This window comes from Anoplopoma fimbria, chromosome 7 (assembly GCF_027596085.1).
Source record: "Anoplopoma fimbria isolate UVic2021 breed Golden Eagle Sablefish chromosome 7, Afim_UVic_2022, whole genome shotgun sequence".
In the NCBI taxonomy this organism is placed as follows: domain Eukaryota; kingdom Metazoa; phylum Chordata; class Actinopteri; order Perciformes; family Anoplopomatidae; genus Anoplopoma; species Anoplopoma fimbria.
In genome coordinates, this window is record NC_072455.1 from 13,688,137 (window position 1) to 13,715,934 (window position 27,798).

The window sequence follows — 27,798 nt, forward strand, 5'->3', positions numbered from 1 at the left end:
TTTATTTTTATATTATTTATTTATTTCATCTACAATTTTTATTTATCTAGACAATCTTGATTCAGGCCTCTTTATTCCCTAAGCTGTGTGTATCACTCCACGTAAACTGTGTACAGGAAGAGGCGGAGCAGGACATGGATGGAAATATATCTACACGGAGTGAAATGTGCTGCAAGAAAAAAAGCCTTATAAAAACAAGAGAAATTAAATTAAATATTTCGAGAACCTTCAACATCTCTAGAATAAAGAATAACTTGCAATAACCTTACTTTATTATTTGGACATGTAGATTTCCTAAAAGGAGTTACCCTCCCCCTCAGAAACACTGCTCCTGAGCTGCCTGAAACGGCGCAAATGAATTCTGTCCTTCACTTCCGTAACTCTATGAGGTCATAATGTTACGAAAATAATTTGCACAAACCTCCGCTAGTTTGGCCCGCCCACAAAACAAAGCTACAGAGACACGGAGCTGGAGCTCTGGAGGAAGAGTTTGTTTAGCTGCCGTAATGTCGAGAAGACACTGTGTTCTGCTCTGAGAAAGGAAATGTTCTTTGTATGAACACCTATGAAAGGAAGATGACTTGAAGAATAAGTGGCTAAACTTCATTTTTTAATGCATTTTACCGAGGACAACTTTCAAAACTGGACTGAACTGACTGCTGAAAGATGATGGCGGTTCAGGATGACAACCTGTAAGTAGATTTATTATTTGTGGATGATTAATGTTTAACACAACAAAAGTAGCTAACGTTACTATCCATCCATCCATCCATTTCCTTCCGCTTATCCGGGGCCGGGTCGCGGGGGCAGCAAGCTAAGGAGGGTCCTCCAGACGTCCTTCTCCCCAGCAACACTTTCCAGCTCCTCCTGGGGAACCCCGAGGCGTTCCCAGGCCAGACGAGATATATAATCTCTCCAGCGTGTTCTGGGTCTACCCCGGGGCCTCTTACCAGTTGGACGTGCCTGGAAAACCTCTAAAGGGAGGCGTCCAGGAGGCATCCTGATCAGATGCCCGAGCCACCTCAGCTGGCCCCTTTCGACGCGAAGGAGCAGCGGCTCTACTCCGAGCTCCCTCCGGATGTCTGAGCTCCTCACCCTATCTCTAAGGCTGAGCCCAGCCACCCTACGAAGGAAGCTCATTTCGGCCGCTTGTATTCGCGATCTCATTCTTTCGGTCACTACCCAAAGCTCATGACCATAGGTGAGGGTTGGAACGTAGATGGACTGGTAAATCGAGAGCTTTGCCTTTCGGCTCAGCTCCTTCTTCACCAAAACGGTCCGGTACAACGCCCGCATCACTGCTGACGCTGCACCGAACCGCCTGTCCATCTCCCGCTCCATTTTACCCTCACTCGTGAATAAGATCCCGAGATACTTGAACTCCCTCGCTTGGGGCAGTGACTCACTCCCAACCCAGAGGGTGCAATCCACCGTTTTCCGGAAGAGAACCATGGCCTCAGACTTGGAGGTACTGACTCTCATCCCGACCACTTCACACTCGGCTGTGAACCGCCCCAGTGCGTGCTGAAGGTCACTTTCTGAAGAAGCCAACAGAACCACATCATCTGCAAAAAGCAGGGATGCGATTCTGAGGTCCCAACCGGAAACTCTCCTCCCCCGGCTGCGCCTTGAAATCCTGTCCATGAAAATCACAAACAGGATTGGTGACAATGGGCAGCCCTGGCGGAGGCCAACACGCACTGGGAACAAGCTCGACTTTGTGCCGAGTATCCGGACACAGCTCTCACTTTGGTCATACAAGGACCGAATGGCTCGTAGTAACGAACCAGGTACCCCATATTCCCGCAGTACCCCCACAGGACTCCCCGAGGGACACGGTCGAAGGCCTTCTCCAAGTCCACAAAACACATGTAGACTGGATGAGCAAACTCCCATGCACCCTCCAACAGACCTGCAAGGGTAAAGAGTTGGTCCACTGTTCCACGTCCAGGACGGAATCCGCATTGCTCCTCCTGAATCTGAGGTTCGACAATCGGACGGAGCCTCCTTTCCAGCACCCTGGAGTAAACTTTCCCGGGGAGGCTGAGCAGTGTGATACCCCTATAATTGGAGCACACTCTCCGGTCCCCCTTTTTGAAAATGGGAACCACCACCCCGGTCTGCCACTCCACAGGCACTGTACCCGACTTCCACGCGACAGTGAAGAGACGTGTCAACCAAGACAGCCCAACAATGTCCAGAGCCTTTAGCATCTCTGGTCGAATCTCATCCACTCCTGGCGCTTTGCCGCTGAAGAGCTTTTTAACTACCTCAACGACCTCCGCCAGGCATATGGACGAGACTTCCCCTGAGTCTTCAGACTCTGCCTCTTCCACAGAGGACGTGTTGGTCGGGTTCAGGAGTTCCTCAAAGTGTTCTTTCCACCGCTCGACAATATCCCCAGTCCGGGTCTGCAGTTCTCCCCCCCTGCTGAGCACAGCCTGAGAAAAGCCCTCTGAGTCGTCTCACAGTTTGCCAGAACTTCCTTGAGGCCATTCGAAAGTCCTTCTCCATGGCCTCGCCGAACTCCTCCCACACACGGGTTTTGCCTCAGCAACCGCCGCAGCTGCAGCCCTTCTGGCCAACCGGTACCTGCCTGCTGATTCAGGAGACCCTCGGCCAACCAAGCCCGAAAGGCCTCCTTCTTCAGCTTGACGGCCTCCTTCACCGCTGGTGTCCACCAGCGGGTTCTTGGATTGCCGCCATGACAGGCACCGATCGCCTTCCGACCACAACTCCTAGCAGCAGCTTCCACAATGGAGGATTTGAACATGGCCCACTCAGATTCCATGTCCCCCAGCCTCCCCCGGGAAGCACGAGAAATTATTCCGGAGGTGGGAGTTGAAGACCTTGCGGACAGGATCCTCAGCCAGACGTTCCCAGTTCACCCTCACTACACGTTTGGGTTTACCGGGTCTGTCCGGCAGCCTCCCCGCCACCTGATCCAACTCACCACCAGGTGGTGATCAGTTGACAGCTCTGCTCCTCTCTTCACCCGAGTGTCCAAGACATACGGCCGCAGGTCTGATGACACAACTACAAAGTCGATCGTAGACCTTTGGCCTAGGGTGTTCTGGTACCAAGTACACTTATGAACCTCCCTATGCTCAAACATGGTGTTTGTTATGGACAGTCCATGACTAGCACAGAAGTCCAACAACAAAGCACCACTCGGGTTCAGATCGGGCAGGCCGTTCCTCCCAATCACACCCCTCCAGGTTTCTCCGTCGTTACCCACGTGAGCGTTGAAGTCTCCCAGAAGAACTATGGAGTCCCCAGTCGGCGCCCTTTCCAGAACACCACCCAAGGACTCCAAGAAGGCCGCGTACTCTGAACTGCCGTTTGGTGCATAGGCACAAACGACAGTCAGAGACTTTCCTCCTGCGATTCCCAGTCGCAGAGAGGCGACCCTCTCGTTCTCCGGGGAGAACTCCAGAACAGCGGCGCTCAGCCGGGGGCTTGTGAGTATCCCCACACCCGCCCGGCGCCTCTCACCCTGGGCAACTCCGGAAAAGGAAAAAGTCCAGCCCCTCTCCAGGAGTTTGGTTCCAGAACCGGTGCTATGCGTGGAGGTGAGCCCAACTATATCTAGCTGGTAGCGTTCCACCTCCCGCACCAGCTCCGGTTCCTTCCCCGCCAGAGAGGTGACATTCCACGTCCCTAGAGCTAGTCTGTGATGCCGGGGGTCAGCACGCCCAGGTTTCCGCCCCAGCCTGCCGCCCAGCTCACATTGCACCCGACCCCAATGCCTATCCCTGCGGGTGGTGGGCCCACAGGGTGGCGGCACGATGTAGCTTTTTCGGGCTGGGCCCGGCCGGGCCCCATGTGCCAAGGCCCGGCCACCAGACGCTCGCCGGCGAGCTCCCCTACCAGGTCTGGCTCCAGGAGGGTGCCCCGGTTTCCCTATTCCGGGCGAGGTGCCACAACCTTGCATCGTCCGATTCATTGAGGTTTGGTGAATCGCTCTTAGTCTGACCCCTCCCCCGAGACCACTTTGCCTTGGGAGACCCTACCAGGGGCTATTACACAACAAAAGTAGCTAACGTTACTAGCCTAGGTTAAAATGTTAACACAGTGCTCAGCTGTAGTCTCGGCTAACGTTGGCAGCTAACGTTATTGTGTTCTAATGGCTCTGCTAATCAGCTTTAGCCCCACTGCTAACACTGTGTAGAATATGAGGACTGAATATGTCCATCGTGAATAGTGTTCAAGTGAGGAGGTAGGTTTGTGATTACAAACTGTAATGTTACTACTGTCCGCTTTGGTTTGGCTAACTTTGTAGCTATTTTCATGACTGTTTCCCCGCTGTTTCTGCTCTGAGCCACTGGGCTCCTTTCATTAAACTGCCAACAATAGGTCAACTAGGCACATCCCAGCATAAGATGAACAACGCAAATTTTACTCATAGCTAGACAGCCGGGCTGTATTTGTGTCATAAAATAATATTGTGAGTCTTTGTGCATGTGCTTACATGCATATTTGTTGTCTGCTGATTTTTCACCGGACATGACTGTTTAGCTTGATAGATGTTGACTGTTTTCATCTGTTGCAAATTATTTTTAATGAATAAATTTGTCTCCATCACAGAAGGACCCTGACCGACAACAGATCGTCCACAGTCTCAGAGGGCACGCAGACTTCTCAAAGGATGGTATCTGTTGGCACTCAGCTGTCCGGGGGTACTCTGAGGGATATATATCATTATACATTTAATGCGCTTTTGTGTTTCACTTTTAGATATATTACATGCTAAGCTTGTAGACTTTTTGGGGCTATGGGGACAGAGCGCTACAGTTTCATGAAAACTCCAGAATTTCATATTTCGGGCTGAGATTCTTGTAAACCTTTTCACTGTTAGGTTGTTCAAGCACTCTTTTATTCTAGGTTGTGTCTTTTTATTTATTATTATGAATATGAGGACTGGGAGCAACAACATCTGCAGGAACATCTGTCTATAAGGTTTATTCCAATAGCCAAAGAAGGGTGAATGCATAGCAAGGCCAGTTAAAACAGACCCCACATACAGCAGGTTGTAAAATAATATTTATTTTTTATAATAAACATAAAATGTGAAATACCTTTAAAATACAAATAAGGAAGGAAGCATACTTACTTTAAAACAAAAAAAATACTGTTTAGATGCTATGCTTTTACAGAGTACGTCGGACCACCGACTCGGGAACTGGCAAGATGTCTTGGTGGCTGTGTAGCTTGGGGAACCGACCTCTCTTTCTGCCCTACCTCCTTCCTGGTTTGGCTGACTGGACACTGAGAGGCCCTCTAAAGGCCAGGCGGCTTTCTAGGAATGGGCTAAGGTCCACGGCAGGCTGTGAGACGGGCTGTGGAGCCGGCTGAGACGCAGGTTGATGGGCAGGCTGAGAAGCAGGCTGATGGCCAGGAGACTGATATCTAGAAAGTTGGAGGCTAGCTGGTTGATGATTGGCTGGCTGACGGATTGCTTATGGAGAGGAATGCTGGGAAACAGGAGTGTTTAAAAATTCCTTAGCCCAGTGGTGTAAAGAACTCTTCAGCCATGGCATAGTCGAGGCCTCCTTTTGTTCGAACATAAGTGCAGCCTCCTTGTACTACCTACTAGGAGCTCTCCTCCACTCCCCATAGATACACAGGAGAGTATAGCACAACTCGTACAATTCTTCCTTAAACAGAACTGCTGGGTCCATATTGGCGGTTGGTTTGTACTGTCAGGTTTTAGTAGAGAAGCAGGAGATGGACCCAAATGCAGACATAACAAAAGGAACCGAGGGATGATTATACAGGATTTTAATGAACAAAAGTCCAAAACAAATCTTACATAGGGGTGATGACAAAAGCAATAACAGAACGTACAACACAGAAAAAAAAGTCGAGAAACAGAAACCAGGAATATCCAGGGGAACGAGGCAGGAACACAGCATACATAACAGACGAACCAACAACTAGCAAACAAAAGACAGGACTATAAATACACAAGAAACTAATCAGACAACAAGACACTGGTGGGTGGACATGAGGGCAGGCTGAAAGCTGATAGGTGGGAGAAACACAAGGGAACAGAACAAGGCTGACAAGACTAATACATTACAGGTGTCTACAATCAGGGACAATTACAAAAGCGGGAAAACCTACAAGGGCAGGAAGTGAAATAAACACAAGAGGCAAGGGACTTCAAAATAAAACAGGAAACATACTAAAATAAAACCAAGATCGTGACAATTACAGTATTAACAAATGTTTATTTTTTATTTAAATGTTTATTATTTGAAAAGAAAGTAATTTGGAGGAAAATAAACCATTTTCATTCCTTCATTAGTTCTTATGATCTTGTGTTATAATGAAAAAATTGTGTTCAGATGTAGTTTACACAGATTTAATTATCTGTAATAACAATTTACTCCTCTTCTATACTACACATTAAACGTCCATAGTCAGCTCTGTATATGTTGTGGATAATCTGAAGGTTGTATGAATTCAAACAGTTTGGATCGAGGTCAGGATGGTGAACCATGCATGTAGGAGGGACTGGAACCTGGTTATTTGTTTCAAAACCTGATGAGAGAGGATGAGGAAAATAAGACACTGATTTACAAGAAATACTGTGTTTATAATAAAGCAAATAATGACTCAGGAGGCAACATCACTTAATAGGACAAATATTAATCCAGGAAGCAAAATGTTTCCTTCAAATAAATGGTGTGATTATATTGTTGTTAACAAACATAATACCAGCCATGAGGGGATTGTTAAATGCAGCTACATTTTTGCAGAAAGGTTACAGTTAAGATGGCATTTTATAGCACTGTTGTTATTGTGTAGTGCTAGTGTTTTTACTGTATACAACAGAAATCTGTAATCTCTAAATCATCTGATTTAGAGATTACAGTGTGTAATAACATGTGTTAGTAGCTAATTTACAGGCAACGTGAGTGTAATTCTTCGCTTTTTAGATAAAGAGAAGGACAGCATAGGCCTAAAGCATAATGCTAGCATTAGCTACAAAGTGCAGTAATTGGTTAAACTGGTAACAACTCACCACTGTGAAACGTCTTGGTTGTGATGGTTGTTTGGGTCTATCGGCTTCTTCCTCCTGACTTTAATAACTGACTCGCGTTCATACTGGTAGGGCAGCACAGATGATATCTCTAATCTAAGATAAAACAGTGTTTTTGGGCTCAGGGAGCCGAATTCTGTTTATGGTAAGGGATGGGACATTTCCGACACGTGCGCTGCGCAGTTGACCAATCACAACAAAGCGGGAAAGCTGACCGATCAGGGCAGACTTGGCTGTCTGGGGGAGGAACAAGCGCTCTAACAGATCGTTTCACAGAGAGGGTGAGAAGAGGTAATGCAGGACAGCCAGGATGAGAAAAACAAGGCGGGTTTTGAGCATTAACGCATGTAAACATGTAACTGTAATTTGAGATAAAAATATGCACCTGAAAAAGAGCATAATAGGGTCTGTTTAAGATCATAAACTAGAGCATCATGCTTTTAGGTCAATAAAAAAAAACTTCCTGTGCCAGAACAATTGAGTTTCACAACTTGTTGTGGTGGGTGAGGTCAACCACATTCTCTGCTAAACGTCAGAAGAAGCCCCTGAATTGAACATGGACACACAAATTGTTTCAAGCTCAAAATGCTCCAGATTTTGATAATCTTTATTTTTATCATTGATTACATAAATTTTACATTCAAAAACACATGTGATTTGGTTATAAAGAACAACAATGAAGATGAACACAAAAATATAAGATGATCTCGTTCCTCGAAGCATGGTCACTGAATCTGAGCTTATATATACTGGTTATGTCATAAAAATGTATCTGCTGAGGAGACTAAGGTCCTTTGGAGTGCAGGGAGCACTCCTGAGGACCTTTTTTGACTCTGTGGTGGCATCAGCCATTTTTTATGCAGTGGTCTGCTGGAGCAGCAGCATCTCGACAGCTGACAAGAAGAGACTGAATAAACTTGTCAGGAAGGCCAGCAGTGTGCTGGGGTGTCCACTGGATACGGTGGAGGTGGTGGGAGACAGGAGGATGATGGCAAAGCTATCATCCCTGATGACCAACACCTCCCACCCCATGCAGGACACCCTGGCAGCACTGTACAGCTCCTTCAGCCACCGACTGCTTCACCCCCGGTGTGTGAAGGAGAGGTACCGCAGGTCCTTCCTTCCAGCTGCTGCTCCCAGCAGACCACATGACACACAACACGTGCAATACAATACACTGTGCAATTATAGCTATAATAGTTTTTTTCTGTCTGTAAATATAATACTTCAGTTATTGTTCATTTTCTACTGTTTTTTTATTGCTTATTTATAATACTCGTTTTTTATTTCATTTTTATTTTTATCTTGTCTTTCTTTTACTATGTCTCTTGTGTGCACTTTACCCTATGCTGCTGTAAGCCTGCAAATTTCCACGCTGCGGGACTAATAAAGGATTATCTTATCTTATCTTAAAAACATTTATTTGTAAAAATGAACCTATATACAGAGTTGAAAGATAACCTGCGTCAGAACACACAGACAACAAAAGAGTATCATAAATATGCAAATTAGCTAAGAATAGTGAGATTTAATGTTGGCTGCAGACTGCAAGGAAGGTATCAAATCATATTTATTTCAATCTAAGATACAAATCTACATCACATTTTAAAGAGAAAACCATGTCTTACTCAGAAGTACAAATGTAACATGTCCAGTTTTACTGCTTTACGCTGTAGTACACACATTCACTCCAGGTCTGATCCCGCTGTCCTGTTGATCTGTTTTGCAGGTGGACACTTAAAGCCGCATAATACAGGATTACAGCATGTTGGTAACCCTGGTAACAAATCATATATCAGATGAAGAAAATAAGATTAAACAATTTTCAGGAAACATTGTTTCCTGAGCATTGTCCAATTTAAAAAAGAATCTGAATTGTAAATCAGCAATTCATTTAACAGTTTTTTATTCACCATTGCATTTGCTGTGGGGGGAGCTGGAGATATTGTGTGAGTCTCTGGATGTGAAAAAGAAAAAGAATAGGTCTTTAATTCAAAAGCCAAATTCAGTGAACACAAACTTCCAGATACAAACAATGCTAGTTACCTTTGCCTTGGAAGCTGTTTGTCTTGTTCATCATGCACACTGAGAGAGCCAGTAAAACACTCAGGATGGTGGTGAATGTCAAAGCTCCGCTCAAGAGATACACCAAAACAGGAGAGTCCGGCTGATCTGCAGAGAGACAAACAGCAGAAACATGTCGCATGCAAGCCCAAATGAGATGCAACAACCTCTGCTAGAAAGTCACTCACCCTCAAAGTCCAGCTTGGTCCCGTCTCCAAACAGTATGTGTCCACACGAGGCAACAGCACAGTAGTAGGTCCCAGCATGAGACAGATCCAGGCTCTTCATTGGCAGGTTGTAGACACAGGTGTGTGTTTGTGTGATGGGTTTCCTCTCACACTGATCATTCCTTCCTCCATGGGTGTAAATGAGTCCTGGATGAGATTCTTCAGAGTCTTTGAACCAGTAAACACTGTGTTGTTCATCACAGGTCCCAGTGTGAACTGTACAGTTCAGGGTCACAGAGCCTCCTGGCTGGATGTTCTCAGATGCTGACTGGTGGACCAAAGCCGGGACTTTCAAACCTGAACCCTGTACACTGACAGTAATGCTCACCGAAATGTCTAATGTGTATAGATAACAACTTATGCAGAAGTAAGTAGCTGAGTCTGAAACGTGCAAGTCTGTGATTGTCAGGTCGTTCTTACCATTTTCAGTATCCAAGGTGAAGTGTGAATTGTTCTTGAATTCACCGTAGAAATATTTATTTTTATCATACATATAGAAGGTAGAGATGAGCTTTGGTTTTTCTCTCAGCGTTTGCTTATACCAGTAAAGCCTTGCAGCAACAATGCCTTCATAGAAACACTGCAACGTCAAGTTCTCCCTTGTTTTAACCGACACGAAATCACTCTCTTGTTGAATGGATGAGGAGAAATTCAGATCGGTCGTCTGAGCTGGAGTGAATTAAAGAGACAAAGCAAATATAGATTTAATTAATTTGGTAGAATTAAGCGTTATAAATGAGCAGTGACCATACACTTGAAGTTTGAACTCACCCATTTTCCCCCAGACCAGACATGTGAGATAGAGAGCCAACACTAGAGATGTCATCGTGTTCAATTTTCTGTGAGAAATGAAAAAACGGTCGACCCTTTCTCCACTCTTGGGAGACGAGACTGCGTTTGATTGGCCGACCTGAGGTGACACCAAACACTATGGCCTACTTCAGGAAACACTACAGGTTCACAGCCACATATGATGTGGGACAGTTTTTTGAGCACCACAATTAGGCCATTCATTTCCATTTATTATACTGGACTGGCAGCAGGAGTCAAAATAAATCTGCTCTATTTACATGAATAACTTACACTGTGCATTAAGTTGGACATGCTTTAAGTTTTAAACAGCAGGCTTTACGTCTTAACGACGCAATGTCATCATATAAAGTTGACCTAATTAGAATTGTGCTGTTTTTTATTAAAGATAAGTCAATTTTATTTATAAAGCCCAATATCACATTTCAAACATTTGATCAAAGTGGCTTAGGTGGTCTTTGGCTTCAGAGATACTCTTGCATAAGTGTTGACACCCTTACTTCCTGATGAAAACCACAGCATGTGCCGAACACACTACAAGATACAATACATTAGAATGGGGGATAAAAAGTTAAGATCAGAGAGTAATGCATGGTTCACTTCTTTTCTTCGCACGTTCATAATTCATGGGGACACAAATAAGGCTTTGCTCTTCTTACACCAGGCCTACATCAGCTGTGCAGCGGTAGCAGCAGTCCTCGTCAGTATCTGCCTTAATGATGCTGTGCACTCAGACGCAGCTCAATCCGTAGCACAGTCAGCTAAAGCACAGTTGGTTTAAAACTACCTTTGCGTCAGACTTGTTGTGAAATTTGCCTCAGTGTGCTAATGACAGAACAACAGTCAAGAGATAACAACCCATAATACACAGCGCTTACCCATCCTTTATTTAGGTGCCCTTGCGCTGATGATTTTTACAGTGAATAGTTCATAAGTTGAAAAAATATTGAACACCCCTGTTGCTACGATCTTATGAATGAATGTATTCTTTGATTTTGTTCTTTATTGAACAGATAACAGTTTAGAGGTAGACTGAAAATGGGGTGCAGAGAAAGGATCAGGAAATTCAACACAGGTCCAATGGCTAGAATTGAACCATGCGTTTGTTGGGCATGCTCTGTAACCATTTGGCTACCAAGAATCTCCTGACGAATGTTGTGTAATGAAAATGTTCTAATTTATTGGGCAGCCTGATTCTCGTGAGATCATAACCGAATTGCTTTAAGTAGTGCGTTTGTGTCCGACCAGCCAGAGAGGGTGCAAATCAGCCTCCTGTGAGGAGCTACAGACAGCTGTTTTCACTCTTCTCCCGACTGGTTTCAGCAAGAGATTCATTGACAGTCAAAGTATACTGCTATACTCTAACTTTCAGATTTCCATTAAGAGTATGGATCAGAGGAGGAAAGTCAAAGTTCCGCACCCTGATAAAATGCACACATTTTGCCTTTTTGAGTTTAGAAAACACTTTGAATTTATAAAAGGGGTCTGAAGGCATGGATTTTGGTACATCCAATGGCATACAAGATGTCATCATAAAAATGACATTGATTACAATTTTCAGTTCAGAAATGTGTCCTCAACAGGAGACTTTCCCACTCTTATATAGTGTGTTAGTAAAGCCTGATCCCTTCACACAGCTTTGCAACTTGAACAATCCAACAAGAGACCCAACTAAGACCCCATGAATGCATAGAAAAAGAAAGCCAGCAGTGAAAGATAATTCTGGTCCGAGCATGTTCCTGATCCGCTTTACTTTACCAGAACAGTCTTTTTTCACCACACACACCCTCAATAATAAATAAACCAGGGGGATTGCTAGTGAGTGAACACACTTGCACTTAATATATTGTTCAAAGATCACATAAAGTGTCAAATAAACATATAAGCTTTATTATTTATTTGATCACGAATGACAGAGAATGGAAAATACAATAGCACATACTTCCAAATTCCTCCCATACTTGCTGCCTAACTACATAAAGGGCACATTTCCTGCAACTGAACATTTGCATCGATTGTAAATGGTGAGATGTAAATATGAAAATAATTCCTAGTACTGGGATGCATCATTTGATTGTAGACCACAAGGAATATACATACATATATCTCAAAATCTACTTCTATATCTACACCACATTTTAAATACTAAATCCAGTTTTATTATAACATGTCCAGTTCTACTGCTTTACGCTGGAGTACACACATTCAACATGGGTGCTGGTCCTCTGTCTCCTTGATTCGTTAGGCAGGTTGAAACCTAAAGCAGCATAAGGGGAGCTGTCTGCGTTTCGGTTACCCTGGTAACAAAATATGAAGAAATGGATAAGGATATCCAAATTAAAACTAATATCCACAAAGATAAACAGTTTGTTTGCAATAAAAAAATAAGGTTGGATACATTTTACCTCAGTATTTGCTGGAGAGGGAGTTGATGATCTTACGTGAGACTCTGTTCAAGAAACACAGAAAATACTCCTTTATTCAAAAGTTATATTTAGTGAATACAAGCTATCGGATACAAACTGTAACTTACCTGAACACTGACAGCTGTTTTTCTTGTTCACCTTGTAGACCGAAATACCATGTGGAGTAAAACAACCAGGATGGTGTTGAATACCAAAGCCCCACTCAAGAAATACACCAAGACAAGAGAGTCCACCTCATCTGTAGAGTCAGACACCAGAAATGGAGCTTTCAGGTTTTATCTCCATGTTCATGTCAAGTTTGATCGAAAACAAAAATCAACTGTTCATCTGATGAGCTGGAGTGTTACTAACCCTCAAAGTCCAGCTTGGTCCCGTTTCCAAACAGTATGTGTCCACACGAGGCAACAGCACAGTAGTAGGTCCCAGCATGAGACCGATTCAGGTCCATCATCGGCAGGTTGTAGACACAGGTGTGTGTTTGTGTGTTGGGTTTCCTCTCACACTGATCATTCCTGCCTCCATGGGTGTAAATTAGTCCTGGATGAGATTCTTCAGAGTCTTTGAACCAGTAAACATTGAGTTGTTCATCACAGGTCCCAGTGTGAACTGTACAGTTCAGGGTCACAGAGCCTCCTGGCTGGATGGACTCAGATTCTGACTGGTGGACCAAAGCCGGGACTTTAAAACCTGAACCCTGTACACTGAGAACAGTGCCCTCGGCAAAAGTAAACCTAAATGAAGTGCTAATTGCGCAGTAGTAGGATGCTGAGTCTGAAATGTGCAAATCCAAAATTGTCAAGTGATTTATTCTGTTTTCAGTATCCAGTGTGAAGCGTGGATTGTTCTGGAATTCATGATAAAAAACGTGTTTTTTATCATACGCATAGACGGTGGAGATCAGCTTTAGGTTCTGTCCCAGCGGTTGCTTATACCAGTAAAGCCATGCTGGGTCATCATTATTATAGAAACACCGCAAAGTCATTGTGTCTCCAACATTAGCCGATACAAAACCTCTGTCTTGATGCACCAATGAGGAAAATTTCAGATCAGTCGCATGAGCTGAAGTGAAAAGAGAGACAAAGCAAATACACAATTGATTAAATCTAAAGGAAGTCAGCATAATCATTACATTATCGAAAAGAGATAAGCATTTCTATTCAGAGTTACTAAAAAAAAGATGGAAAAGATAGAAACAGAAAAACAAAACTCACCCATTTTCCACAAGAACAACCATGTCACATAGGAGGAAAGCCTTGGAGATGTCATCGTGGTCAATTACCTGGGTTGAATGAAGAGAATCTTGATACTTTTTCCACTCTTCAGAGACAAGACTGCGTTTGATTGGCCAACCTGTTGTGACACAGCACTGTACATCCTACTTAGGAAACCTGATCACAAGTTCACTTCCATGTATAGAGTCAAGTTTGGTTCATGAAAAAATGAAAATGGTGAGAGATGTATATGTAGAAACAATGGTTCTGTATCTTGGTAGTATATATACAATTAGGTCAAAATAGATCACAGGTATAAACAGTTATGTACACTAGTATTGACTTACAGTGGAGTCTAATTAGGCTCAACATTTTCATTATTAGCTGATACAGACACATTTAAGTCAGATTATTTATCTTTAAAAAAACAAAAATCCCAAGTACATCAGCAATAGTAATGTTGAGTATTTTAAAAATGAAAAATATCTATGAGCCGATTAGATGTATAGTCCTGGATTGCCGACTCAGTCAACTCTGAATATCATGTTTTTTTGAGAATATAGTTGAACTGAATTTTAAAGACTTAAAATCACCTGCATAGAAGCTCTGACTGTATTATTTTAATTATCATTAATTAAAAAAATAAGTCATTCTCGAATGTCAGCTTCTAAAATTCTGATGTTTCAAAATGCCCTAAATTTGTGTAATTTATCCATTGTTTATGTTGATGTAAGTAGAACTCTAAATAGTATTTCAACTAATCAATCTTTGACTCTATAAGCACTCCACTGTTCTTGGATATTTAGCTGTCTTTTTCTAAAGGAGCATCTATGTGACAGTGTAACCTTGTCGACATCCTGCTGACAACCACAGCTGCTGCACTGACAGAGATAAGAAGAATGGGGTGTAGGTTAAGCAGTCTCAATGTAAAGCTTTATTCATCAAGCCGAGGCCAACTCCTTGTTCGTCCTCTACCAACCAGAGGTGTCATGGTGGGAATACGTAGGTACACAGTGAAGGGGGCCGGCTTTTTAAAACGACAAATGAAGGTGTTTTCTACTGTGATATCTACAGTATTAGCAGGGCCACAACATCAGTGTGTTTAAAAAAAGTTATTTGTTTAGGAATAACGTAGTTTGAGTTAAAAGGACCTTTGTTGTCATGGTAACATTTATAACCAAGGTTAGGAAACTGTGGCAGACATGCTTTCAAAGAGCGTTGACTGTCAGAAGGAAACAAAAAGCCATTTCCCGTGTTCAATTCCAACATTGTGTTGTCCCACCCATCCACTCAGACACCCCCCTTTTTGTCTTGCTACATCAACATCTCGTTACTTCCTCCCTTGTTCATGTTTAGAGCTACAGAGCTTTGTCACTTGACTAGAGTCGTTTTGGGGCTCAAATGCCTGATGCAGCTGGTTTTCTTGGTAGCAGATTTTCCAACATACAGGAAGTAGGTACCCCTCTTAAATTGAACCAAATTAAGGGAGAAGTCCTGTCCTAAGGAGAAACTTAGGAACAATTACCCATACCCTTGTCCATAACCCACAAGGTCTCACTCCCAATTTGTCAAATACCGTCAATATTGGCCCTCGGAGACTCTATTGTCTATTGTCAAGGACACAACTTTTTGGTGTCCCGTGGGAAACAAAAAGTAAAAGTTTATCTCATTGACCGTCACATGAGTCGTCAGTGTCGTTATTCATGTGACTTAAACGAGTCACTCGTCAAAAGACTTGTTAGCCACTTGATAGCCCTGTGAATTGTTAGTCAGTCAAGTTAGCATCAACCACAATATTTTCCTAAACCTACCTAAGTGGTTATGAACCTAACTTCCTGTGAAGTTAGGTTCACAGGAAGTTGAACCTAAGTTCAACAGGAAGTTTATTTTCAAAATACATTGTGCATCTAACAATGTCTTTGCCACGTCCCAAACTAACGCTAGAGGGGTACCTAGAGTGTCATAGCTTAAAGCTAGACAAGTTGATCGATATTGCTGAACACATCGTGGCCCTTTTTAAAACAATCCAGTAATAACTGTCATCAATGACATTGACTGTGGGTGTCGACCAAGACACATCTGCTACCTGTGGAAAGTGAGTTCTGGTTTGAGGATTTGGGCAGAACTCAGGCCCTCCCTGACCCTGAATCCTTCTCTCTCCTATCCCCCGATACTGCTACTGATCTTCTCCTCTCCACCCTTTCCTCCTCTTTGGACAACCTCTGTCCCTTCACCTCCAGGCCTGCACGGCCAACTCCTCCTGCCCCATGGCTGTCGGACTCAGTGCGTACTGATAGACGGAGCCTAAGAGCGGCTGAGCGTAAATGGAGAACAGGCAAACTCCCGGAGGACCTTCTTAACTTCCAATCTCTCCTTTCCACTTTTTCCTCCTCTCTAGCTACTGCTAAAGCGGCTTTTTTCCGCTCGAAAATCCTAACCTCTGCTTCCAATCCTAAAAAACTCTTTGAAACTTTCTCTTCACTCCTCCAACCCCCACCCCCTCCTCCTACTTCCTCCCTTCTCCCTGATGATTTCGCCAACTTCTTTGACAAGAAGGTAAATTATATCAGATCCTCCTTCTCTCAGCCCCCTCTCCCTGTCCACCCTCTCCCTCTCTACCCTCTACAGCTCTTCCCCTCAGCTCCCCCTTCCCTCTCCACACCCAATCTTACCCTATTTTGCTCCCCTCTCCCCTAACGAGGTCCTTGACCTTGTTACATCTAACCACCCCACCACGTGCTCCCTTGACCCGATCCCCTCCCCTCTTCTTCAGTCTATTGCCACTGAACTCCTTCCTTTCCTCACCCACCTCATCAACACATCTCTCTCTCGGGATGCTTTCCTCGGCTTTCAAGACTGCCAGAGTCACCCCCTTCTGAAAAAAACATCACTTGACCCCTCTGATGTCAAGAACTTCAGACCGGTTTCTCTTCTACCCTTTCTATCCAAAACACTTGAACGCGCTGTCTCTAAACAACTGTCTTCCTACCTCCACCAGAACAACCTCTTGGACCCCACCAGTCCGGGTTCAAGGTGGGTCACTCGTCAGAGACGGCCCTCCTTGCGGTGACAGAGTCGCTTCACGCTGCGAGAGCGAACTCTCTCTCCTCTGTCCTGATTCTCCTGGACCTGTCAGCGGCGTTTGACACAGTGAACCACCAGATCCTCCTCTCCACCCTCGAGGGGATGGGCGTCTCAGGCTCTGCACTCTCCCTGCTTGCATCCTACCTGACAGGCCGATCCTACCAGGTGACATGGAGGGGGGCCGTGTCAGAACCACGCACGCTGACTACGGGGGTTCCACAAGGTTCAGTTCTGGGCCCCCTTCTCTTCTCGCTCTACACAACATCTCTGGGTTCTGTTATTCGCTCCCATGACTTCTCCTACCATTGTTATGCCGATGACACCCAGCTGGTCTTGTCATTTCCTCCCGGTGACACCCAAGTGGAGGCACGCATTGCTACGTGCTTGGCTGACATCTCGAAGTGGATGGCGACACACCACCTGAAGCTGAACCTGGACAAAACCGAGCTACTCTTCCTCCCGGGGAAGGGTTGCCCGCACCGAGACCTGTCCATCACCATTGATGATGCCGTGGTGACGCCAACTCGGACTGTGAGGAATCTGGGTGTGACCCTGGACGACCAACTGTCGTTCTCAGCAAACATTGCATCGGTCACATGCTCCTGCAGATTCCTCCTCTACAACATCAGGAGGATTCGCCCCTTCCTCACTGAGGAGACGGCGCAGGTGCTCATCCAGGCTCTGGTCATCTCCCGCCTGGACTACTGCAACTCACTACTTGCTGGAGCCCCGGCGTCGGCCATCAGACCTCTGGAGCTTGTCCAGAAAGCTGCAGCACGTCTGGTGTTCAATCGCCCTAAGTTCTCTCACACAACTTCCCTTCTCCGTTCTCTACACTGGCTCCCTGTAAGAGCTCGCATCCAGTTTAAGACTCTGGTGCTAGCCTACAGGGCAGTGAAAGGAACAGCTCCTTCCTATCTCCAGGCCTTGGTCAAACCCTACACCCCTGCCCGACCACTTCGCTCTGCTGCCTCGGGGCGATTGGTTGCCCCGTCGCTCAGAGGTCCCTGCGGCCGATCCACCCGGTCACAGCTTTTTTCTGTCCTGGCCCCTCAGTGGTGGAATGAACTCCCCACTGACGTCAGGACAGCAGAGTCGCTGCCCATCTTTAGGCGCAGGCTGAAAACTCACCTCTTCAAGAAGTACTACCCGGAGCCTTCCTCGTAGCACTTATTGCACTCGTATTAGTTGCTGCACTTACTGTATTCGTATCAGTTCGCTGCACTTATTGAATTTGTATTTGTTTACTGCACTTATCCTATTCGTAGTAGTTTGTAGCACTTACTATATTCGGATTAGTCTGTTGCAATTATTGTTTTCGTAGTAATTTGCCTCTGCACTATACTTTTGCTCTGGCTTATGCTTTGAGATGCTTGCTTAAGAAAGGAGATGCACTTATGACTTCTGGTGACTAGTAGTTCTCTTGAATACCTATGTTGAATACACTTCCTGTAAGTCGCTTTGGATAAAAGCGTCTGCTAAATGACTGTAATGTAATGTAATGTAATAAACCTACTAAAACATTTACATAGCACAAGGTCATCTGTCCAAGTCAAGCCTTTTAAGAAGGTGTTTGAGGATGTACAGACCATGAAGATGCTTAAAGATGCTGGCAGAAGCCAACTATTCAAATAGTATGTGAAACATAAGCCAAGAAGGTAGCCAGGCTTCATTGTTACCTAAACAGAAGCATTGTGAACCAATACATCCTCATGCTTTTCAAGGGTATAAACATACAGGCTTCATTTTTAGTTGTCGGAACTTAGAGCTAAGGTTCAAAGCTTTTTTTCCTTATATATTTTGTTTGAAATTTCTCTAATCATGTGATCAAATATAATTAATTATTATATATTCATTTTTTAATTATTGGCATTTCCCCCTTTTCTTGCTGTAGTTTGCCAAATCTCCTTTGTACTTTTGTCCTTGATATCTCCACAGTTGGCCTGGTTGTTAACCCTGTATGCTCACAATAGTATCCGCTGTAAAATGCACACATTTTGCCTTTTTGAGTTTAGAAAACGCTTCGAATTCATAAAAGGGGTCTGAAGGCTGAAGGCATGGATTTCGGTACAGCCAATGGCATACAAGATGTCATCATTAAAATGACATTGATTGCAATTTTCAGTTCAGAAATGTGTCCTCAACAGGAGACTTTCCTATGTTTCAGTTCTAAACACTGAGGATGTCACAGGTCTGAGAGATTTTTTTGCTATGACAGTTGAACTAGGAAGGACACAATCTTGTAATGGTGTGTTAGTAAAGCCTGATCCCTTCACACAGCGCTGCAACTTGAACAATCCAACAAGAGACCCAACTAAGACCCCATGAATGCATAGAAAAAGAAAGCCAGCAGTGAAAGATAATTCTGGTCCGAGCATGTTCCTGATCTGCTTTACTTTACCAGAACAGTCTATTTTCACCACACACACCCTCAATAATAAATAAACCAGGGGGATTGCTAGTGAGTGAACACACTTGCACTTAATATATTGTCCCAAGATCACATAAGGTGTCACATAAACGTATAAGCTTTATTATTTATTTGATCACTAATGACAGAGAATGGAAAATACAATAGCACATACTTCCAAATTCCTCCCATACTTGCTGCCTAACTACATAAAGGGCACATTTCCTGCAACGGAACGTTTGCATCGATTGTAAATGGTGAGATGTAAATATGAAAATAATTCCTAGTACTGGGATGCATCATTTGATTGAAGACCACAAGGAATATACATACATATATATCTCAAAATCTACTTCTATATCTACACCACATTTTAAATACTAAATCCAGTTTTATTATAACATGTCCGGTTCTACTGCTTTACGCTGGAGTACACACATTCAACATGGGTGCTGGTCCTCTGTCTCCTTGATTCGTTAGGCAGGTTGAAACCTAAAGCAGCATAAGGGGAGCTGTCTGCGTTTCGGTTACCCTGGTAACAAAATATGAAGAAATGGATAAGGATATCAAAATTAAAACTAATATCCACAAAGATAAACAGTTTGTTTGCAATAAAAAAATAAGGTTGGATACATTTTACCTCGGTATTTGCTGGAGAGGGAGTTGATGATCTTACGTGAGACTCTGTTCAAGAAACACAGAAAATACTCCTTTAATCAAAAGTTATATTTAGTGAATACAAGCTATCGGATACAAACTGTAACTTACCTGAACACTGACAGCTGTTTTTCTTGTTCACCTTGTAGATCGAAATACCGAGTAAAACAACCAGGATGTAAAACAACCAGGATGTTGGTGAATACCAAAGCCCCACTCAAGAAATACACCAAGACAAGAGAGTCCACCTCATCTGTAGAGTCAGACACCAGAAATGGAGCTTTCAGGTTTTATCTCCATGTTCATGTCAAGTTTGATTGAAAACAAAAATCAACTGTTCATCTGATGAGTTGGAGTGTTACTAACCCTTAAAGTCCAGCTTGGTCCCGTTTCCAAACAGTATGTGTCCACACGAGGCAACAGCACAGTAGTAGGTCCCAGCATGAGACCGATTCAGGTCCATCATCGGCAGTTTGTAGACACAGGTGTGTGTTTGTGTGTTGGGTTTCCTCTCACACTGATCATTCCTGCCTCCATGGGTGTAAATTAGTCCTGGATGAGATTCTTCAGAGTCTTTGAACCAGTAAACATTGAGTTGTTCATCACAGGTCCCAGTGTGAACTGTACAGTTCAGGGTCACAGAGCCTCCTGGCTGGATGGACTCAGATTCTGACTGGTGGACCAAAGCCGGGACTTTAAAACCTGAACCCTGTACACTGAGAACAGTGCCTTCGGCAAAAGTAAACATAAATGCAGTGCTAATTGCGCAGTAGTAGGATGCTGAGTCTGAAATGTGCAAATCCAAAATTGTCAAGTGATTTATTCTGTTTTCAGTATCCAGGGTGAAGCGTGTATTGTTCTTGAATTCATGGTAAAAAACGTGTTTTTTATCAAACACATAGACGATGGAGATCAGATTTAGGTTCTTTCCCAGCGGTTGCTTATACCAGTAAAGCCATGCTGGCTCATCATTATTATAGAAACACCGCAAAGTCATTGTGTCTCCAACATTAGCCGATACAAAACCTCTGTCTTGATGCACCAATGAGGACAATTTCATATCAGTTGCATGAGCTGAAGTGAAAAGAGAGACAAAGCAAATACACAATTGATTAAATCTGAAGCAAGTCAGCATAATCATTACATGATATATAAAAAAGTTAAGCATTTCTATTAAGAGTTATTTAAAAAACATGGAAAAAATAGAGACGGAAAAACAAAACTCACCCATTTTCCACAAGAACAACCATGTCACATAGGAGGAAAGCCTTGGAGATGTCATCGTGGTCAAATTCTTGTGTTGAATGAAGAGAATCTTGATACTTTTTCCACTCTTCAGAGACAAGACTGTGTTTGATTGGCCAACCTGTTGTGACACAGCACTGTACGTCCTACTTAGGAAACCTGATCACAAGTTCACTTCCATGTATAGAGTCAAGTTTGGTTCATGAAAACATTCAAATGGTGAGAGATGTATATGTAGAAACCATGGTTCTGTATCTTGGTCGTATATATACAATTAGGTAAAAATAGATCACAGGTATAAACAGTTATGTACACTAGTATTGACTTACAGTGGAGTCTAATTAGGCTCAACATGTTCAAGATTAGCTGATACAGACACATTAAAGTCAGATTATTTACCTTTAAAAAACAAAAATCCCAAGTACATCAGCATTAGTAATGTTGAGTATTTTTAAAATGAAAAATATCTATGAGCCGAGTAGATGTATAGTCCTGGATTGCCGACTCAGTCAACTCTGAATATCATGTTTTTTGAGAATGTAGTTGAATTGAATTTTAAAGACTTAAAATCACCTGCATAGAAGCTCAGACTGTATTATTTAAATTATCATTAATTAAAAAAAATAAGTAATTCTCGAATGTCGGCTCCTAAAATTCTGATGTTTCAAAATGCCCTAAACGTGTAATTTATCCATTGTTTATGTTGATGTAACTCTAAATAGTATTTCAATTTATCAATCTTTGACTCTATAAGCACTCCACTGTTCTTGGATATTTAGTGGTCTTTGGCTAAAGGAGCATCTATGTGACAGTGTAACCATGTCGACATCCTGCTGAAAACCACAGCTGCTGCACTGACAGAGATAAGAAGAATGGGGTGAAGGTTAAGCCGTCTCGATGTCAAGCTGTATTCATCAAGCCGAGGCCAACTCCTTGTTCGTCCTCTACCAACCAGAGGTGTCATGGTGGGAATACGTAGGTATACAGTGAAGGGGGCCGGCTTTTTAAAACGACAAATGAAGGTGTTTTCTACTGTGATATCTACAGTATTAGCAGGGCCACAACATCACTGAGTTTAAAAAAAAAAAGTTATTTGTTCCAGACATGCTTTCAAGGAGCGTTGACTGTCAGAAGGAAACAAAAAGCCATTTCCCGTGTACAATTCCAACATTGTGTTGACCCATCCATCCACTCAGACACCCCCCCTTTTTGTCTTGCTACATCAACATCTCGTTACTTCCTCCCTTGTTCATGTTTAGGGCTACAGAGCTTTGTCACTTGACTAGAGTCGTTTTGGGGCTCAAATGCCTGGTTTTATTGGTAGGAGTGTTTCAAACATACAGGAAGTCGGTACCCCTCTTAAATTGAACCAAATTAAGGGAGAAGCCCTGTCCTAAGGAAAAACTTAGGAACAATTACCCATACCCTTGTTCCATAACCCACAAGGTCTCACTCCCAATTTGTCAAATATCGTCAATATTGGCCCTTGGAGACTCTATTGTCTATTGTCAAGGACACAACTTTTTGGTGTCCCGTGGGAAACAAAAAGTAAAAGTTTATCTCATTGACCGTCACATGAGCGGTTAGTGTCGTTATTCATGTGACTTAAACGAGTCACTCGTCAAAAGACGTGTTAGTCACTTGATAGCCCTGTGAATTGTTAGTCAAGTTAACATCAACCACAATATTTTCCTAAACCTAACTATAAGTGGTTATGAACCTAACTTCCTGTGAAGACAGACGTTTATTTTCAAAATACATTGTGCATCTAACAATGTCTTTGCCACGTCCCAAACTAACGCTAGAGGGGTACCTAGAGTGTCATAGCTTAAAGCTAGACAAGTTGATCGATATTGCTGAACACATCGTGGCCCTTTTAAAACAATCCAGTAATAACTGTCATCAATGACATTGACTGTGGGTGTCGACCAAGACACATCTGCTACCTGTGGAAAGAGAGCTCTGGTTTGAGGATTTGGGCAGAACTCAGGGATAAACCTGCTAAAACATTTACATAGCATAAGTTCATCTGTCCAAGTCAAGCCTTATAAGAAGGTGTTTAGGATGTACAGACCATGAAGATGCTTAAAGATGCTGGCAGAGGCCAACTATTCAAATAGTATGTGAAACATAAGCCAAGAAGGTAGCCAGGCTTCATTGTTACCTAAACAGAAGCATTGTGAACCAATACATCCTCATGCTTTTCAAGGGTATAAACACACAGGCTTCATTTTTAGTTGTCGGAACTTAAAGCTAAGGTTCAAAGCTTTTTTTCCTTATTTATTTTGTTTGCAATTTCTCTAATAATGTGATAAAATATAATTAATTATTATATATTCATCTTTTAATATTGGCATTTCCCCCCTTTTCTTGCTGTAGTTTTCCAAATTTCCTTTGAACTTTTGTCCTTGATATCTCCACAGTTGGCCTGGTTGTTAACCCTGTATGCTCACAATAGTATCCGCCGCACTTCTTGCATAGTAGTAAGTAGCTGAGTGAAAAACGTTGCTCTGAGTACCAACACCTCTATATCCTGCTGAAAGCCACACATGTTGTTGCAGTGAAAGCATGCTCAAACTCCACCTCCTGTTTTTTCTCAGTCCAATTGATGATTGTAGAAATGCTCAGACTATTTTTTTATCCTGTGCACAGCCAGTGCATCCTGCTATTCATGCTATGTGAATATAAATGGGTGCAAGACAGATTTTTCAATTTTTTTATAAAAATAATAACACAAATTATTGAAAGAAAGAAAAACTAAGTTACAATGTGAAGACATCCTGCCTAAAACCACACAGACACAAAATCTAAGAGAGCATAGGTTTGTAGATATGCATATGTCCGGCCCTTCACAGAGCTCAGATCTTATCTGTTGACAGCAAACCACAAGGGAGACTACACAAAGATTCATACATCACTGAGTTTGTTGCATCATGAACAAAAACAAGTAAAGACTAAAGGCTTTTTGTGGGAAAGATTGCACCGCACTTTATTTTGTAGAAATGTTGTTTTTGTGGTTGTGAAGTGAAACTTTAAAAAGCAAAATAATATTTTTTGGGAAACAATTTTTTTCTGTGCTTTTGGACTGTGAGAATTTGTCATTTTCATGTTGTTTATTTCTCACGCCCCGGCTGTGTAAAGGCCTTAAGGCATACAGTATTTCTCAGAACAGAGGAGTTGAGAATAACATGTTGCTGATGTCTGTGATGCTTTGACATATTAACAGGTTAAGGTTTTGCTCATATCATGGTCTCAGTACTCCAGCACTGAGAGACCAATACAACAGCTATAGTGATAGTGGAAATATTTCACCTTTGCCGGCACAGCTGAACTGTCATTGCAAAAGCATATTGAAATAGTTCACTGCAACCCAAAGGCTTTACCTTCATTATATGTAGATGAAAGGTTGACAGAACTGTGTCTGTTTTACCAAAAATCTACATCATTTCTCAATATGTTAACAGGTGTAAACAAAATGACATTTTACAAAGAAATATATATACAAATGAATCATGTCCAACTCTACTGCCTTACACTGGAGTAGACACATTCACTCTTGGTGTTGTCTCTCTGTGTTCTTGATCCGATGGCCCTGTGATCCCTTAAAGCAGCATAATGCAGGTTGTCTTCATCTTGATAACCCTGTTAACACATTTTTTTTCATAAATCACGAGAATTTAGATGGAAGAAATTAAATGTAGCGATGTTAAATGTGTCAGAATTGAACAGTTATATTAATCAGATAATAGTCACCTCTGCATTTGTTGCGGTGGAAGCTGAAAATCTTTGAGACTCTGTTGTGAAACATAAAAAAAGCTAAATTATTTCAAAACCATCTTCAGTGAAGAAAAGCTGTTGGATGAAAACATTCATAGGTACCTGTGCATTGGCAGCTGTTCCTCTTGCTCATCTTGTACATTGAGAAAGCCAGTAACACAACCAGGATGGTGGTGAATGCCAAAGCTACACTCAGGAAATACACAAGAGAGTCAGGAGAGTCCACCTTATCTGCAGAGAGCCAAACATCATGAGACATTACAAACCTTTCAGTAGAACTACATTGATACATCGGTCGATAGCTTATTGCATATGTATCAGTATCTGTGTAAATGTGGGCATGTGCCAAACTAGGTTTAGATATTGAGAAATGGTGTCTCCTTTACCGACATGGTCCACCAGACAGCACTGACAAGTTCACTTTGTCCCGTTCAGTAAATATCTTGGTATTAAAAACACAATCAAATAAAAAGCACAGCATCTAGTTTGTGTCATGGTTCTGTTGGACTCCTTGGTGTTTTCATTTGCCTTTCTAGCATCGAAGTAAAATTTTGATACGGTAAAAGTCATAATTTGTCTCTGCTATAATTTTACATCGCTTACCCACTACGTTATTCCGATTTCCAAACAGCATGTGTCCACACGAGGCAACAGCACAGTAGTAGGTCCCAGCATGAGACAGATTCAGGCTCTTCATTGGCAGGTTGTAGACACAGGTGTGTGTTTGTGTGGTGGGTTTCTTCTCACACTGATCATTCTTGCCTCCATGGGTGTAAATGAGTCCTGGATGAGATTCTTCAGAGTCTTTGAACCAGTAAACACTGTGTTGGCCATCACAGGTCCCAGTGTGAACTGTACAGTTCAGAGTCACAGAGGCTCCTGGCTGGATGGTCTCAGAAGCTGAATTATGGACCAAAGCTGGGACTTTAAATCCTGAACCTTTTACATTAACAGTAACACCCTCGCGAAATTCAAACTTGTATCTATAGGAAATCACGCAGAAATAATTAGCAGAGTCTGAGATGCGCAACTCTGAGATTGTCAAGTGATTTTTCCCGTTATTAGATTCCAGTGTGAAGCGTGGATTGTTTTTAAATTCATCAATAAAACTACTATTTTTGCCATATTTATAGAAGTTGGAGATGATCTTTGGTTTCTCTCCCAGAGTTTGCTTATACCAGAAAAAGCTTGCTGAGATGTCGCCTTCATAGAAACATTGTAGTGTCACTCTGTCACTAACATTAGCTGATACAAAACCACCCTCTTGACGCACAGAGAAGTTGTAAGCAGTTGTTGGAGCTGAAGAGGAAAGAGACAAATAAAGAGTACAATTAATGCAATGGTAGAAATTTTAAGAATGATTTGAAATTATAGCAGCAATGAAAATATTTTCATGTGGATACAAATACATCCACAAAATATCCAACTTACCCTTTCTCCCCAAGCAAAGGCAAGTCAGATAAAAAACAAAGTTCAGAGATGTCATCGTGATCAAAATGTCTTCATGAATGTGGAGAACCTCCGAACGTTCTCTAGTCTTAGAGAGAGGACTGTGTTTGATTGGCTAACAGGAAGTGACACTGAATATCCTATTTTGGAAACAGTAAACACATGTTCAGTGCCGCCTCCATTGTCAATTCAATTGTTTTTAGAGTCTAGACACATGGTGAGAGGTACTAGAATCACAATATGATTTCTCGCTCTCATGTTTAAAATCCCTAAGAACAGAAATAACTTGGTGACAAGGAAAGTGGAGTTAAGTAATGTTCAACTAGAGTTCTCTTGTCCACAGATGATTGGTTTTCATTAGCCAACGTCAGCAGTAGAAAGAGCTCTAATAGGTAACGGGTATTTAGAGAGGGCTTTGAGAACCAAGATACAAAGACACAAAATTTATTTTTAGACATTTCATCTCATATTAGTGTAGAAAAGTAGGAAAGTAAAAGACTTGGAGAAGTATGGAATCCAACCTATGATATCATGTGAATGGCATTGGGTCTATTACACACAGATAAACACATCTTAACAATGCTAAGCTGGATGCAAGTGTGAATAGTTCTATTATCCACGGTAAAAAAGGTTTTGTGATCAGGTGAAATACGAATTGTCTATCTAAAACGAAAGCTTTCACTAGTTCATTTCTCCTTCACCACAGGAGTGATAATGGTGAATGATAAAGTGGGCTTGATTGAAAGATGCAACCAATACAAAAGTATTTTGGTATTACTAGATCTTTGTAAGGATGTACCTGTCACACCACGTGATGTCCACACTCTTATTTGTTAAAAGTATTAGTGTTAAATTAGTATTTACCAAACAATAACTAATTTGGGGCAGGCTTTTAGGCTGTACTTAGGAATAATGACGCTGGGAGCTAAATACAATCTTATTTTAGCTTTTTCCCACCAAAACTGTAGCTTGGGAAGTAATTTGGTCATAAATTGATCCATTGAGCAAAAACTAATAAAAAAAGCAACCTGATGACGGTGTTTAAGGAACGGTTAAGGAACCATCAAAGTGATTACAATTCATCCTGTTGGGAATATGAATTAGCGCGCCAAATTTCATGGCAGTCCATCCAATGGCATTTAGCTCACAACCACAAATGCAAACCTGATGGTTGTGGAAGACAAAGAGACAGGGGATAATCACTTGAATGGCTGAAAATGTTTTTGTTTTTTTGCAGTGGTTATTGTTGTTGCAGCAAGTATATAATGTATATAATGTTGCGCATGACATTACACAGGGATATAAATTGTCTCAGCCAGTTCTACCAGGAAATAAGTGATGTCTGTAGGAGGACATGATGAGCAGTTCAGTCTTACAGCAAAGTGCCACT

The 27,798-nt window shown here is 42.5% G+C and overlaps 4 protein-coding genes across 4 annotated transcripts; all 4 read right to left on the reverse strand.

Moving 5' to 3' along the window:
- Positions 1-7,643: 7,643 nt before the first annotated feature.
- On the reverse strand, positions 7,644-10,174 carry LOC129093337 (uncharacterized). The gene is made up of 5 exons (XM_054601336.1): positions 10,111-10,174; positions 9,301-10,008; positions 9,095-9,220; positions 8,962-9,005; positions 7,644-8,825 (listed from the first exon to the last, which is right to left on the reverse strand). Exons 1-5 carry the CDS (start codon positions 10,163-10,165, stop codon positions 8,706-8,708), a joined length of 1,053 nt encoding a protein of 350 aa, XP_054457311.1. The 5' UTR covers positions 10,166-10,174; the 3' UTR covers positions 7,644-8,705.
- A 1,869-nt stretch (positions 10,175-12,043) lies between these two features.
- LOC129093490 (uncharacterized) lies at positions 12,044-13,850 on the reverse strand. The gene is given in 6 exon segments (XM_054601528.1): positions 12,044-12,446; positions 12,555-12,598; positions 12,683-12,731; positions 12,734-12,813; positions 12,927-13,634; positions 13,787-13,850. Coding segments are annotated over 6 exon segments (1,056 nt in total). The 5' UTR covers positions 13,842-13,850; the 3' UTR covers positions 12,044-12,326.
- A 5,549-nt stretch (positions 13,851-19,399) lies between these two features.
- On the reverse strand, positions 19,400-21,224 carry LOC129093475 (uncharacterized). Its single transcript, XM_054601504.1, is given in 6 exon segments — positions 19,400-19,812; positions 19,921-19,964; positions 20,049-20,115; positions 20,117-20,190; positions 20,304-21,011; positions 21,165-21,224. Coding segments are annotated over 6 exon segments (1,068 nt in total). The 5' UTR covers positions 21,220-21,224; the 3' UTR covers positions 19,400-19,692.
- Positions 21,225-23,968: 2,744 nt separating this feature from the next.
- Positions 23,969-26,454, reverse strand: LOC129093491 (uncharacterized). The gene is made up of 5 exons (XM_054601529.1): positions 26,391-26,454; positions 25,563-26,258; positions 25,062-25,190; positions 24,936-24,976; positions 23,969-24,824 (listed from the first exon to the last, which is right to left on the reverse strand). The coding sequence occupies exons 1-5, from the start codon at positions 26,443-26,445 to the stop codon at positions 24,705-24,707; spliced, it is 1,041 nt and encodes a 346-aa protein (XP_054457504.1). The 5' UTR covers positions 26,446-26,454; the 3' UTR covers positions 23,969-24,704.
- Positions 26,455-27,798: the final 1,344 nt, after the last annotated feature.

Bases quoted from the DNA above. Each gene is read 5' to 3' on its own strand.
- LOC129093337 (XM_054601336.1), bottom strand. From the start codon at position 10,165: ATGACATCTCTAGTGTTGGCTCTCTATCTCACATGTCTGGTCTGGGGG. The intron at 10,009-10,110 runs GTGAGTTCAAAC...AATTCACTCCAG, and splicing joins TCTGGTCTGGGGGAAAATGG to CTCAGACGACCGATCTGAAT. The intron at 9,006-9,094 runs GTAACTAGCATT...TTTCACATCCAG, and splicing joins AAACAGCTTCCAAGGCAAAG to AGACTCACACAATATCTCCA.
- LOC129093491 (XM_054601529.1), bottom strand. From the start codon at position 26,445: ATGACATCTCTGAACTTTGTTTTTTATCTGACTTGCCTTTGCTTGGGG. The intron at 26,259-26,390 runs GTAAGTTGGATA...TTTCCTCTTCAG, and splicing joins CCTTTGCTTGGGGAGAAAGG to CTCCAACAACTGCTTACAAC. The intron at 24,825-24,935 runs GTGACTATTATC...ATGTGTTAACAG, and splicing joins CCACCGCAACAAATGCAGAG to GGTTATCAAGATGAAGACAA.